This window comes from Pieris napi, chromosome 24 (assembly GCF_905475465.1).
Source record: "Pieris napi chromosome 24, ilPieNapi1.2, whole genome shotgun sequence".
NCBI lineage: Eukaryota > Metazoa > Arthropoda > Insecta > Lepidoptera > Pieridae > Pieris > Pieris napi.
In genome coordinates this window covers 630,042-644,865 of record NC_062257.1, presented here as the reverse complement: position 1 = coordinate 644,865, position 14,824 = coordinate 630,042, and the positions used below count along the sequence as shown (strand labels likewise).

At 34.8% G+C, this 14,824-nt stretch overlaps 1 protein-coding gene across 1 annotated transcript; it reads left to right on the top strand.

The window, feature by feature from the left end:
• The first annotated feature begins 4,049 nt into the window (after window positions 1–4,049).
• LOC125061852 lies at window positions 4,050–14,290 on the top strand. Its single transcript, XM_047667485.1, has 7 exons — window positions 4,050–4,384; window positions 7,018–7,164; window positions 9,384–9,439; window positions 10,560–10,636; window positions 11,236–12,158; window positions 12,993–13,263; window positions 14,200–14,290. Exons 1-7 carry the CDS (start codon window positions 4,212–4,214, stop codon window positions 14,275–14,277), a joined length of 1,725 nt encoding a protein of 574 aa, XP_047523441.1. The 5' UTR covers window positions 4,050–4,211; the 3' UTR covers window positions 14,278–14,290.
• Window positions 14,291–14,824: the final 534 nt, after the last annotated feature.

Genomic DNA, 14,824 nt, shown 5'->3' with positions numbered 1-14,824 from the left:
ATATTTCGAGGTGTGGCGATCGTTGACCTGTTAAAAAGGAGTGCCAAATAACAAGGGTTCCACACCCTTACAATTCCTTAAAAACACTATATCACTATTACACTACATATTCTAAACATTTATCGATTTATTTATTTGATCAACGGTATTCCTACAGCTACTTATTAAACAATATTCAAACAATTACACTGTACACAAAGGCAAAGAACGGAATACACATTTAAACATACACAAAGCACAATTTCACCTATACAAATACAAAAAATATACAAAGAATATATCTACTATATAAAAATAAGTCGGGTTTTCCTTCCTGACGCTATAACTCCAGAACGCACGAACCGATTTCCACGGTTTTGCATTCGTTGGAAAGGTCTCGGGCTCCGTGACAAATATAATTCAGGAAAATTTCAACAGTAAAGCAGGATCATCAAACGTATAAACGAAGCCATCTGGTGGGGAAACGGAGTTCGCCGAGTTTGCTAGTGTATTTATAATAAATTCTAAGTTCTAAGACCTAAGATTCATCATTCATTGCTCATCACAATATATATTTATAACAAAGGAAGAATTTTTAAATTATTTAAGTTTTTTTAAGTTATTTGTTAAACATCTTTGATAACTTTTGATATAAATCAAAAGAAATAGACTGTTATCTAAGGCGTATCTATAAGCGGCGGTATCAGCCTTGCGATTCTGTAACTCACTTTTCGAACTCATTCAGCGGTTTTCGCATCGGCGGTCGCTGTCAAATCAGTCGTGAAGCAGTTATTTTATGATTTGGCATTCTGATAAATAATAAACTACAAGCTCCCACCTTTTCAGAATGCCAAATAATAAAATGACTGCTTCACGACTGATTTGAGAGCGACCGCCGATGCGAAAACCGCTGTGTGAGTTCGAAAAGTGAGTTACAGAATCCCAGGGCAGATGGGCCTCTTGCCGGTTGCCCGCCGTTTTTTTTAAAATCTTTACGAAATGCTGAAACCCAGACCTGATGTTGGCACTGGTTTTTTTTGTATTTACAATAGGGAAAAAACCAATTGAGACTTTAACTCAGATAAAAATAAAGTTGATTTTCCATCGTCGATAAATGATTGATTTTGGTTGGAAATGAGTTGCGTTTTCATACTTTTACTTGGTTTGTTAACGGTCGTTAAAACCCTGTTGGTTTTCTTAGCTTGTGTAAAGAGGGTGTAACATCAATCAATCAAAATATCATCTATTCATATAGGTAATAGAGTTCATTAATATAACCATATAATGCAACAAATAAAATGCTTTTGACGTTACATTTAGAGCGTAGAACAGAAGAGAAAAAGCAGGCTAGAGATAAGAGAAACTATAAACTCTACTTCACTCTTTGAATCGCCAAGTTTTTGGTTTTGCAAAAATATAGATTATATTTTATTTTTGCTCTCAAACATCACACATTAATATGAGACAATCAGATACAGTGTAATGTCTCTATAACGTTATTGGTTATAACGAAGAACTGTCTATAAGGTAAAATGAGTTAAATTTATTTGGTTTAACCTAATACCACATTATGTCTTCCCTTCCTATAACGAAACCTCTCTATTACGAATAAAATGCTTGAAATTCGTTATAAAGAGTTTGGTACTTGACATGTGTAACAAAAAGGATATATACGTGTGAAAATGAGATGAGAACTTAAAAAGGCGCCAGACCCATGATTCTGCCTCACAATCGAGTTGGCCGCGATGTCGCAGCACAACCGCGCCACAACTCATGACTCTTTGTATCGAAGATGTCGTATTCATGCTCGCATTTTAAAGCAATTAATTGTAAAATTAATGTCTGGGCCTCAGATTTCTGTATCTGTTTCATGATCATTTGGTAATCTAATAGGCAAGTAGCCTTCAGTTCCTGACGCACGCCTTAGACTTTTTGGGTCTAAGGCAAGTTCACCGTTCGAGCGAATGTTAAATGCGCACATAGAAAGAAAGTCCATTGGTGCACAGCCGGGGATCGAAGCTACGACCTTAGGGATGAGAGTCGCACGCTGAAGCCACTAGGCCAACACTGCTCGAAAATTAATGAATAAGTAACAAAAAAACAAAGTTTAATCTCTATTGGCAATAGAGATAGTGAAAACGATTACATTATTGCACGAATAAAATAAAATTAGGCGCTTTTTTAAATTAATAAAATACGTATTTGTACTCCAGGTTTATAGAAGTCATTTATATACAGGGTGGCCAAAAAGTCGTGGATCAAACGCAAATAGGGGATAGATGAGGTCATCAGCGGCAAAAAATTGTTCTACGGGAGGTCTCTAAGGTCAACCCCTGCAGAGTTATGATTTATTTTGCGTTTTATAAGAAAATTGACTTTTTTTTACTAATTCTTATTAAAATTCGATAAAATCTACATCCTGTATCTTTTTCATAATATCCACTAGATTGGTACTGATGAGTTCTTGCTTAACACATACTATTTATAGTTGTTTATTGAGTGTATTGAAGATAATATTAAGTTATACGATATATTTTTTTTTCAAATCAAAAGTTTTTGTTTACTTCGGACCCCACTGTGAAATAAAATTACTCTACCGAAAAGTGACCCTGTATTACAAGTTTTGGCGCATTTAATATGGATTTTGAAAAGGTATTACACATGGCCATGAGTCGCTCTAATATCTTTCTAGGACGAAAAAACAACAACAACGATTCGGACTTATGATAGATTATTTACCTACATGGGACCAGTACTGTGTGAATTGGACTAGATTCAAAAAATTGGACAGATGGCTGGAGGGTTACGTAGGAATTTGATTAGACGGTGCAGATTAAGTATTATGGTCAGAGTCAGGAATTTTGAGCATATTTTATTGTAAAATATTTTGTTTCATACAAACAACCATTGAGAAATAATTGTTTTAATACAATTATTATTTCACAATCGTTGTTTGTAATTCTTCCTAGAAAGATATTACAGCGACTCATGGCCACTTGTAATACCTTTTCAGAATCCCTGTTAAATGCGCCAAAACTTGTAGTACAGGGACACTTTTCGGTGGAGTAATTTTTTTTCACAGTGGGGTCCAAAGTAAAGAAAAATTTATGATTTGAAAAAATGTTATATCGTATCACTTAATATTATCTTGAGTACACTCAATAAACAACTATATATAGTATGTCTAACGCAAGAACTCATCAGTACCAATCTAGTGGATATTATGTGAAAGATACAGGATGTAGATATTTTCGAATTTTAAGAAGAATTAGTAAAAAAAAGTCAATTTTCATATAAAACCAAAATAAATCATAACTCTGCAGGGGTTGACCTTAGAGACCTCCCGTAGAACAATTTTTTGCCGCTGATGACCTCATCTATCCCCTATTTGCGTTTGATCCACGACTTTTTGGCCACCCTGTATACATACATAATACCCTAGAAAAAATGTCACTAATGAATGTAAAACCTTTCTAAAAAACAAAATCATCTTTCATTTCAATGAAAAAAATTCAATCTATATGCTATTTCTTCTATGTTGCTCGTTACAAATATATTTAGACACAAGTTATGAAATATTAGAAGTCCAAATGCGATAGACTGGCACTCCATTTTGTCAAAATGTGATCAATTACATTAATAAATGGAAATTAAAACAAATTTAAAAAGCTGGCAGCATTTCCTCGCTGTATTGCGATACTTATTCGTTGAGCGAGGAAAACTCCATATTTAAATTTAAATCTTTTTAGACCACAACGTATGACTTAAGGGCCTCATAGCCTAGCGGTCTTATTAAGTGGCAGCTAGGTGAGGGGTACCGGGTTCGATTCCCGGTTCGAGGGCAAGTTTTAATTTAAATTGGTTCTCGGCCTTTGGGAGGGTTGTGCCGTACCGGGCTTAAACCGTACATGGAGGACACGGTCGAATTTCTAAGCCAAGCACGAATTATAAAAATCTTATACTTGACACTGGCTAATGCACAAACCGTGCCAGATCCATAAAGGTAAAAAAAAACAAAATGACAAAATGCATAATCACCAAACGTATGTATAAAATACAGAATAAAAGTTTATGAGTATGTTGTTCTGTATTCCAATGTCAATCCTATTCTGTGGAGTGACGGCTGACATTAGCCATAGATACTTTGACAATATACCAACCAACTTCAGTTTGCCGCATTTATTCGAATAATTTGGATTGAATAGTACAAATTTTCGTTTACAGTTCTAAATATGGTTGAAGCGAGAGTGCCAGACGAGCTTAGAGATTGGAATGCAATGGATATATTTATCTTTTCGAATGGACAACAGTATTCACCGCCGAGAAAGTATCACTTGTGTTCGGATGATTTAAAGTTCTGGGATTCTACAGTAAGCTTCCTTGCACATTCACAGTATGGTTCTTTGTAAGTATTTGAATAAAAACTGCGACTCATTGATAATAATTGTATGTGTACACACACAAAATATAATATTAGTATAGACTAAATTGTATGTATATTTGTAATGTTTTCACACAAAAACTACTGCTTCGATGACAAAACTTCTTTCACCATTAGAAAGCTGCATTTACTGACTGTAAAGGCTATATTTTCAAAAAAAATAATGATCCCTAATAAAACTGCAATCATATAACCAAAGGTGTGTAACAATTATCCATAAACAATCTGAAATCGCGTGCGCTGTGGAAACTATTGATGATAGAACAAAATAATGTTGTATAGTATTATAGAACTTATTAATATCTACATAAAGAATGTTTTACCTTTCAACTACCGCGTGATCGGTATCGACGCCAGTGAAACCGCGGGCCATTGCTAGTAAGTAATATAGTCGTTGTTAAATCATTTATGGGTTGTTTGTATTTATTTTTTAGTGTATGAGAAAGTGTATTCGCAGATAGCAAGGCCAGTTGCTTATTTAAATGCGTAAAATAACTCAGTTTGATTTCTGTTGAAACAATTTTTTCGGAAGCAACACAAAAACATTATACAGACGGACGTGAAACACAGATAGACAAATCACCAACACATGTAGACACCATTCCCGGATAAAGGGAAGTGAAAAATACAAATAGCTAGCACGCACACAACGCTCTACAAACCAGCCTGTCGTACGTGGTGGGGGGTGACTCGCGCCCTGCTAATACAGAGCGGTACGGGTGCTGGCTGTATAGCCCTTTATGGGGGCTGCAGCGCGCGGGGAGACACGGTCTCTACCCGCTGCGCGCAGCCGACCAACCAGCCTGTCGAAGAGCTGAGAGCACTTTGAGCCACGAACAGGGCAAAGCGCAAATGGAAAGAAACAATGTACTTTTTTGGAGATTGGCGAACAGATAGGTCGTTAAGGGACCTTCTGTCCTAAGTTATTAAATAATTAGATAACCTAACAACATCTTATAGTGACCATATCAATATTACAAATCTTCTGTTTTAAATAAATACATTGACGTGGCATTCGCTTTTCCTTGATTTGTACACTAGGCCCTGTTCTAAATTTGAAGCTTCTCATTTAAATCAAAACTACCAAAAAAGCAGACAAGCTTTGGAGTTTTGGTGGTCGGTCAGTCAGTGACTGACAAATTTAAGAAACTTGACTTTATAATTATTAAACCACTGGTTCAAATTGAATGGAATATACCGTGTTTATTCAATCTTTACTTGATAACTGTAAAATCAGGCTTCTAATTTTATCCACGACGAAGTTATACGAGCTCCAAAATGGCCTGAATTGTTTCGAGAAAAGGATGGTATGGCCGTGTCGCTTTATCGCTCGACATGCCGTGCCCCCAGATATTTTTTTGAGAAAATATCATTAAGTCGTTTTGAAATAAAATAGCCTTCTCTTCGGACAATTTGCATAGGATTTCCTTAGACAGAATAAAAGAGTCAAGTAACTCTAAATGTATATTACTAGCAGTTATCAAATCTAGCGTAGAATTAGGTGGGCTGAACTAGAAATGTTTTGATTTGATAATTCAATATAGTTCAATGTAGCTTTCGAGAGCGATACAACTATTATAGCGGTCATAAAAATATTCAATACCATTTTTATAGTACTACAGTCAAAATCGACAACGACATCGACGGGACACTCATATTTGGTCGTAAAAACCGATAGTCGTAACAGCCGATGACATTGTTCAGTACCTAATACTATAAAATTCAGCCGGGACCTTTGATTTTGGTCACTATAACTTGTATTAAGCGTCAAAATAGGCTTCAGTTTCGGCGACCACCTCTTCTATTATGACATGGTGCTGCTTAGCGCTTCTGTCTGCGGGTTAAGAAAATTATTAGCTATTTGTGAAAAATATGCTGCATCCCATGGTCTTATCTATAATGCCAAGAAAGCCAAGTGATGGTGTTTGAGTTAGGGAGGAGGAGACTACAAAATGTGTTAGTGAGTTAGTAAGTTTAAATACCTTGGGCACGACCTTCTAACCGAACTCAAAGATAATGGCGATATAGAGAGAGAACGAAGAGCGTTGTCGGTGAGAGCAAATATGCTGGCTCGTAGGTTTGTACGTTGTTCTCATGACGTAAAAGTCACATTATTCAGAGCATATTGCACTAACTTCTACACGTGCAGCCTATGGGCCAGTTTCACTCGACAAACATACAACTCGCTTCGGGTGCAATATAATAACGCATTTAGGGTGTTGCTGGGGTTGCTGGGGTTGCCGGGGTTGCCTCGCTTGCTTTTTCCCCATTATGCGAAAGCGGTGCGCGTCTTTGGTGCGCCGGGTGCGGGGCAGCTCCAGCAACATCTTACGGATGATAGTCGAGAGAATGGAGTCCCCCTATTTACGACACTGCTCCGACATCTCCGCAGGGCTTTGTACCTGATAGTTTTTGTTTAAATACTTTTTTTTTCTTATTTTTACTAATTCTACTAACATAGATCTTAAGAAACTAACTTACTAATCAATCAATGGACTGTATTTGTCTGATTAATAATAAATATTATTATTATTAGCTAGAAGAACTGGCATACAACTCTCAGCTGATCTTTTTCGCCTTTTTTTGTTTTTCCATAGACATTCAAAGATAGAGCTATACACAATAGAAGGAAGAAGAGTGGAGGGACCATTGGAGCTACATAATGATGCCGCGTATGTAGCTGTCTCGCCGCCAGACCCTTTCATACAGTCTGGATATGATAAGTATCTGCTGAAGGCTTCGAGGTATGAATCACTCTTAAATCTAATTTAAAGGCCGATTTACATTATCTTAGTGTTTAGGAGAGTGCTTTAGTACAACTTGAAATGCAAGTTCTTTAGCGTAGCGTTTACTAAAGCAAGTAGCGTTTACATGTTTCAACTAAAGTACTATCCTAAAGCACTCTCCTAAACACTAAGATAATGTAAATCGGCCTTAATACGTGTTTGACATACGGGAGTCGTAATAAGTTAAAGTTAACAATATATAAATCATGTATATCTAATATGTATATAAAATTCTCGTGTCACAATGTTCGTTCCCATACGTTCAAAACGGCTCGACCATTCTCATGAAATTTTTGCATATTTAGTAAGTCTGAGAATCGGCTACTATCTATCTTTCAAACACCTAAGTGATAAGGGTTGTCCACCCCTAACATATTATTTTTATTTTTTGGACGAATTTTTTTTTTTTATGATACATCAAACAAAAATACATACAACCCTTAATTTTCACCCCTCTACAATCAACCCCTATTTTTTTTATTGATACTCTATATTTTTATTGAACTCGAAAAATGTTTCCTAGAAATAATATACTTACATGGCAAAACGATGTTTGCCGGGTCAGCTAGTATTTATATAAAATTCTCGTGTCACAATGTTCGTTCCCATACTCCTCCGAAACGGCTCGACCAATTCTCATGAATTTTTTATATGTATATTCAGTATGTCTAAGAATCGCCTACTATCTATCTTTCAAACCCCGAAGTGATAAGGGTTGTCCACCCCTAACATTTTATTTTTATTTTTTGGACGAAATTTTTTTTAATGATACATCAAACAAAAATACATACAACCCTTAGTTTTCATCCCTCTACAATCAACCCCTTTTTTATTGATAGTCTATATTTTTATTGAACTCGAAAAATGTTTCCTAGAAAATATAATATACTTACATGGCAAAACGATGTTTGCCGGGTCAGCTAGTATGAATATAAAATTCTCGTGTCACAATGTTCGTTCCCATACTCCTCAGAAACGGCTCGACCAATTCTGATGAATTTTTTTATGCATATTTAGTATGTCTAAGAATCGGCTACTATCTATCTTTCAAACCCCTAAGTGATAAGAAGTATCCACCAAAAAAAAATTTTTTTTATTATGTTGCATTAAAAATACATAAAACCCTACATTTTCACCCCTCTACGATCAACCCCTATTTTTTAGTATAGTAGATAGTTAATTTTATTCAACTAAAAAAATGTTTCCTAGAAATAATATACATATGGCAAAACAACGTTTGCCGGGTCAGCTAGTATTTTATATTGTACTAGCAGACCGGCCAAGCGTTGCTGTGGCTAAGGTTTTTGTTATATTACATAGTAGTAAACTATTCAAGGGAAACGGTAGGAGAATACCAGTCATGGGGACCATGCTTTTTTGGTGGTAATGTTATTAAATTGTAGCTTATGTGAAACGTTGGCACTTTCAACACAGCGCCATCTGTTAGAATTGTGACTATCAAATAATTAACAAAAAATTAACAATAAAATAGTATTGCGGGTATTAATTAAGATGTAAGCTATTCTATCTTTTAAGTTAGATCAAACCGCACACGGTGTGCAAATTTGATTGAAATCGGTTCAGTAGTTTAGGGAGTCCATAGCGGACAAACAACGTGACACGTAATTTATATATATTAAGATATTAAGGATTTTATAATTAAGTTTGTTATGGAAGAGCTGGGAACCCTGACACAGGTATTTCTTACTTAAAAGGGTTCCCAAATCTTAAACATTGTAATGAATTGTTGTCAAATGAATAAACACATTTTTTGAAGTTATACTTCTTTAGGCGCGTTATGAAAAATGAGAGTGAAATTTTACGATGCGCGCGCACCGTGACACAAAATTAACAGAATGAAGTTAGTTCTAGGTGGCACGAAAATCGATAATAACTATGTTCAAGTTGTATTTTCTAGTATTTTTATAGAACACGTTTTTCGTAACAGTACATTAAACAGTGTGAATAAATAAATATTATTTTGGTGTTTTTATTAAATCAATTTCATATACGACGGTTATAGTATTTAGTAATGATAATTTTATTGATCAATTTTAATATTTATCGTTAATCACTACTGCATTTTAGTTATTTTTTTTCCATACGCCAAAGAAGTATAACTTCTAACGCGTGTACATAAGTACACACACTTTTTTTTTTCTTTTTTTATGTTATAGATCTTGGGAAAAGAGACAAGGGAAGATATTGAGTGGCATCAGGAACCCAATGCATGGTATGTTGCATTTTATTTATTAAAAAGTAATCTTATATCTTCACATATACATGTAAATAAATAATTATATTTCTTATTATCAATTATCTATTATGTGTTAACAGATGTTTGTTAGTCTGTGGAAAAGACGCTAGTTTTGGCTTGTCATTTAAGTTTTTATTTGTTAGAAATTTTTTAATGTAATATATGAAATTCTCGTGTCGCGGTGTTTGTGGTTAAACTCCTCCGAAACGGCTCGACCGATTCTAATGAAATTGTGTGCATATTGGGTATGTCTGAGAATCGGACAACATCTATTTTTCATCCCCCTAAATGTTAAGGGTAGTCCAACCCTACATTTTTTTATTTTTTATTTTTAGATATTTTGTCTGTTTTTATTTTCTTATGATACAGCATTAAAAAATACATACAACCCCTAACTTTCACCCCTCTACGATCAACCCCTATTTTTTTATTATAAATGATATACATGGCAAAACGACGTTTGCACGGTCAGCTAGTTATATATATAAATTGAATTATAAAAGAAAGTGTTTTCAAGTAAAATAACAAACTGTAAATGTTGACTCTTAAAATACATATTTCAGCAACACATTTGAGTTTCTTTTATCATATACCTATTATAAAAGAAATCACTTAGACAATATACAAAGCCACAGATTGTTAAACAAAATAAACGAAACGGAAAGCATGAGATACATGATTAGATTAAAAAAGTAAACTGAAATTAAACAAACGACAATTTAATATTTAAAAAAGGGTGCGTGTACGCGCGTAAAAAGTTATACTTCTTTGGCATTATTAAAAATAGTTTTTTTTTTTTTTAAAGACAATTCACACCAATTGATCGAGTCCCATGCTAAGCTGGTGAAGCTTGTGTTATGGGTACTAGGCAACGGATATACATACATATTATAGATAGATAGACATATAAATACATATTTAAACACCCAAGACCTAAGCACAACACCAAATGCTCATCACATCGATGTACGTCTCAGCCGGGGATCGAACCCGGGACCCATGGATTCGCAGTCAGGGGGTCAACCACTAGACCAATGAGTCGTCAAATTCTATTTTTTTGTTTGGGCGAAAATATTTATTAAGCTTTGAATTTCAGAAAAAATCCACGTTAGTGGAAACTTAGAGATTACTACATCTACTAACAAACCAGTGAAGGATGATTCTGTATCAACAGTAAGTAGAATATTTAAATAAATATAGTTTAAAAAAACTATAAAACACGCTTTTAAAGCACATCAAACTAAAAAGTGAAAAATAATTCCTAATTTAGGCTGAAAATGGTAATGAACAAAAAATACTGGTATTATTGTGAAAAAGCGTGGGGCGCTCTGTGCCATATTTTTCGTCTATCGAGCAATATTTATTTTCCACTTTTTAGTCCTAGCAGCAATACGTGTTGTCTCAATTTAATCGTATTGCTTTGTGGACTTAAAAAAAAATTCATTGTTTTTTCGAGATAAACCTATGAAATTATTATATTGTCGCTGATTCTTTATAAATGTACAAAGTTTGAATTAAATCTGTCCGTTTAAAGTGGGTCAAAATCGAGTCCGAAGGAGTCGGTTACATACATACATACATACATACAGGTGAAGCATTAGCTTATTATATTAATAAAGCGTGTAAAAATGAATAGGCAAATTCTAAATTTTATGTCTTGCCGGGAAATAAAGCGAATAAACCGTTGAACCTTAAATTATTATAGAAAAGTTATTTAATAGAATCGGCGTAACAAACCTAGCTACTCAAGCTGTTCACAAACCTTCTTTCAGACTGAAACAGGTAAATGCAGCAAGATCAGCTCAGCCACAAAACATAAGCCGTTAACAGCAACGAAACCATCAACTAGAAGTTCATCTCTAATAAAAGACCCCGTTGAAAGACGAAAGCTTCTAACAACAAAAGCAATTCTAAGAAAAGGGAAACTATCAGACTCGTCAACAAAGAGAGATAGTTCTTTGATAAAGAATTTAGGTGTTGTTGATAAGTCTGTTATAAAACAGGGTCTAACGCCTAGTGAAACACCTATCATTGACGCTATATTAGAAACGGAATCTTCAGCGTCAGCAAAAAAACTTACGAAGAATACTAATGTTTCTAGTGACAATGGACTTGATGTTATTCTGGAGAAAAATGAACATGCTAGTAAAATTAAACCTAATAATAACGTATACAAGAATCCTGTGAGTGAAACGGAATCTATGATAGTAGACGTCGACAAAGATGTTAATGATGATATAACTATGAAAATTGAAAGCAATACAATTGATAATACTCTCATTAAACTAGGTCAAAATGAGAGTGTTGATAATGTAATGAAAACAAAAGATATAGGCACTCAGAAAAGTTGGGTTTCCGTTAATGAAAAACTACAGCAAACAAAGGAGTGTACTTTTAACTTGAATCTAAATATCGAAGTACATAATCGATCAAATTCTATTAATAACATGGAATTGAGGAAATGTTTTAGTATCAAATCAGCGGAACAATCCATGTTAGATGTTCAGAAAGAGAAGGTTCGTGAAAACATCGATCCGGTTATGTCAAAAACAGAACCCGATAATACCAAAGTTGTGGTTGTTCGATGTTCATGCAGCAGTCACCGTACGGATAATAAAATATTTGCCTTGGCGAATGAGAAAGATAAAGATTATTTCATTTTGGTACCGACGCAAGGACTTATTAAGGTGGATAGGTAAATAATATTTACTTACATCCTTATGCACTGAATTTTTTGACGTGATAACGTCTTTAAAATCGTTTTAGTCGGGTGACATGTTCAGAAACTTGTGTCACACCAAAACCTCACGAGCGCGATCGCAGGTATAACGAGAGAGAGACGGACCGATCTCCCGTCTCATCTCGAGCGCTGCTAGTCATTCCGTGAATGTATGAAGAAAAATGTATATCATAGTCGAATAAGTAAACTAGTCATTTTACACCCGAAATTTATCATCAAAAGTGTGAATAAAACGATAGATGTAATTTAAAATTTGAAAAAATTGTTATCTTCATTAATTCCTTACTTCCCAAAAACTTATATCACCAATAAGACGTTATCACGTAAACATCTCGATCGTAAACCTACTTTACAAACAACCAATATTTTTTTAAAGTAATAATAATAAAAAGCTTGATAGCTTCCTCGATCCACTTCACTAGATACTTTCTTTTGCAGGGTCTTTCCTTGGAGATACGACCTCCACCTATTTAAACATAGAGTATACTCCTATCTCAAAGACTAGCAATGCTGGTCAGATGACTGCTCTTTTTTTATATAAAATAGGGGAGCAAACGAGCTTGCGGGAAGTCCAAAAAGGGCAGTCATCGCAGCCCATAGACACCAATTTTTAGTGGGTGCGTTGCTCGCCTTTGGGCGTCCTGTAGGCTGGTTTGCCCCCCTATACTATGAAAGAAGAAAAACATTCAATTTACTTTGAGATATTTTTTTAAACTATTTGTTATAAGCGAGCAAAAGCTAAAATGAAATTCTTAAGAGATTTTACTTAATAAAACTTATTGAGTGTAGTTGCAGACTCACTGCATCAAATACTGAAGATGGAAAGGCATATGAAAGCAGAAACGAAAAAGTTGATGACATTGTTATACCCAAGAAAGAGAATGACACAGCAGAAGACGGTAAAACGGACATTGTACAAGATCGTAAAGCTTTACCTCCTGCAACTCCTACACCTTTACCAAATAAAGAAGTTACAACAAATACAAGTGCCTTCGATAAAAGTAAATTGTTTGAAGGACCACAAACTAAAAGTACTCAAACAGATTGGTGCGATCTTTTGGTAAGTGCTTTTTCAAAGGATCTATCCAGAGTAGCTTAACTCTAGGTAATTGCAGGATTACAGGGCACTGAGTGTAGACATAAATAGATTTTTCTCTTCACAACTTACTTGTCTTATCCTCTGATTTTCAATTCCCTAGAATTCTGACAGCTATCATTTTTTGACATGTCAGGTATGACAAACCTTTTGGCCAGGCACATTTTTCAATTTCAATACGAGTCTAAACATCCGAGTTTAACATTTAGTGAATGTATCCATTTTATTAAGTGCGGCGGTCCACATTGAAAGTGATTTTACGGCGAGCGGTAATTACGTCCATTTACATCACAAACAGTAAAAAACACAAAAGTAAAGATCACATTTTTTTTTAAAGGTTTACTAAACCTGGAATTAGTAGGCAGTGATGCCACCTAAAGAATAAAATAAAGTAATTAAAGTTAATTCGATATGTTGTTCGAGATATTGAAATATGTATGTATTAGTTATTTTTGTATTAGGTCTAGGTAATATTTCCCCTAAAAACTTTAACAACGTAGCAAACTGTAACTCCCGTCGGCTTGTTGTATCTGTCACCGTAAAATTGTAAACACAGTTAGATTGTAATCTATCTCGCGAGATTGTAAACTGTCGAAAGATTGTGAACCTCAACGAACTGCTTACAATTTAACTTGTTATTATTCGGTAGATTGTAATCTATCGAAGTGAAACCGTCAAATTGTGAAACGGATCGCACCTCGCGCGCTGATTGGTTGAACGAAATATGCCAATATATAATGGAAAATACAATCTAATGGTGTTTACAATTTTACGTTAACATCTCTATCCCTAACACAAACATTAGTTTAAGTACATTGTCTTTAAACTGTTTTATTTGAAACACATATACATTGATTCTGATCTCACCTTTTTATGAATAATGGAACTGACTTCTTTCAGCTGGAGGCGCGGCATAGTCCGGGAGGCTACACACTCCATTTGCCATCGATACAAAAATTAAAGGAATATAAGTTATAAGTTATTGTTTTATTCACAAATTTATTACTAAATCGCATCATGTTTCTTTCTTCTTTTGGAACGAAGTTCCTTATCGCGCGTTCTGAAAGGGGGCTAGACGGAATAAATTCTTACGAAAAGTAGTCACGACACTTTTTTGCTATTTGCTATTGTAATACACCGGTTCTCGTCCGATCACCGAAGTTAAGCAACGTCGGGCGAGGTCAGTACTTGGATGGGTGACCGCCTGGGAACACCTCGTGATTGTTTTTTTTTCGTCGTAAGATTGGTGTCGAGAAAATCTATCATACTGTTATGATACCAATTAACATATAAATTAATCGAAAGGAATTTCGTTCCATCCGGGTGTCCCTTGACACTTCTAAAGTATTTTTTTTTAGTTTTTCTCTTTAACAAGGGTTGCCTGGAAGAGATCGCTTATCAGCAATAAGGCCGCCCGTTGCATCCCTTATAATTTTTATGTATTGTGTTTCTTTTATTTGCAACGAAGTGTAAATAAATAAATAAAAAATAAATCACATCTAATAACTGCAACATATTTTCATCA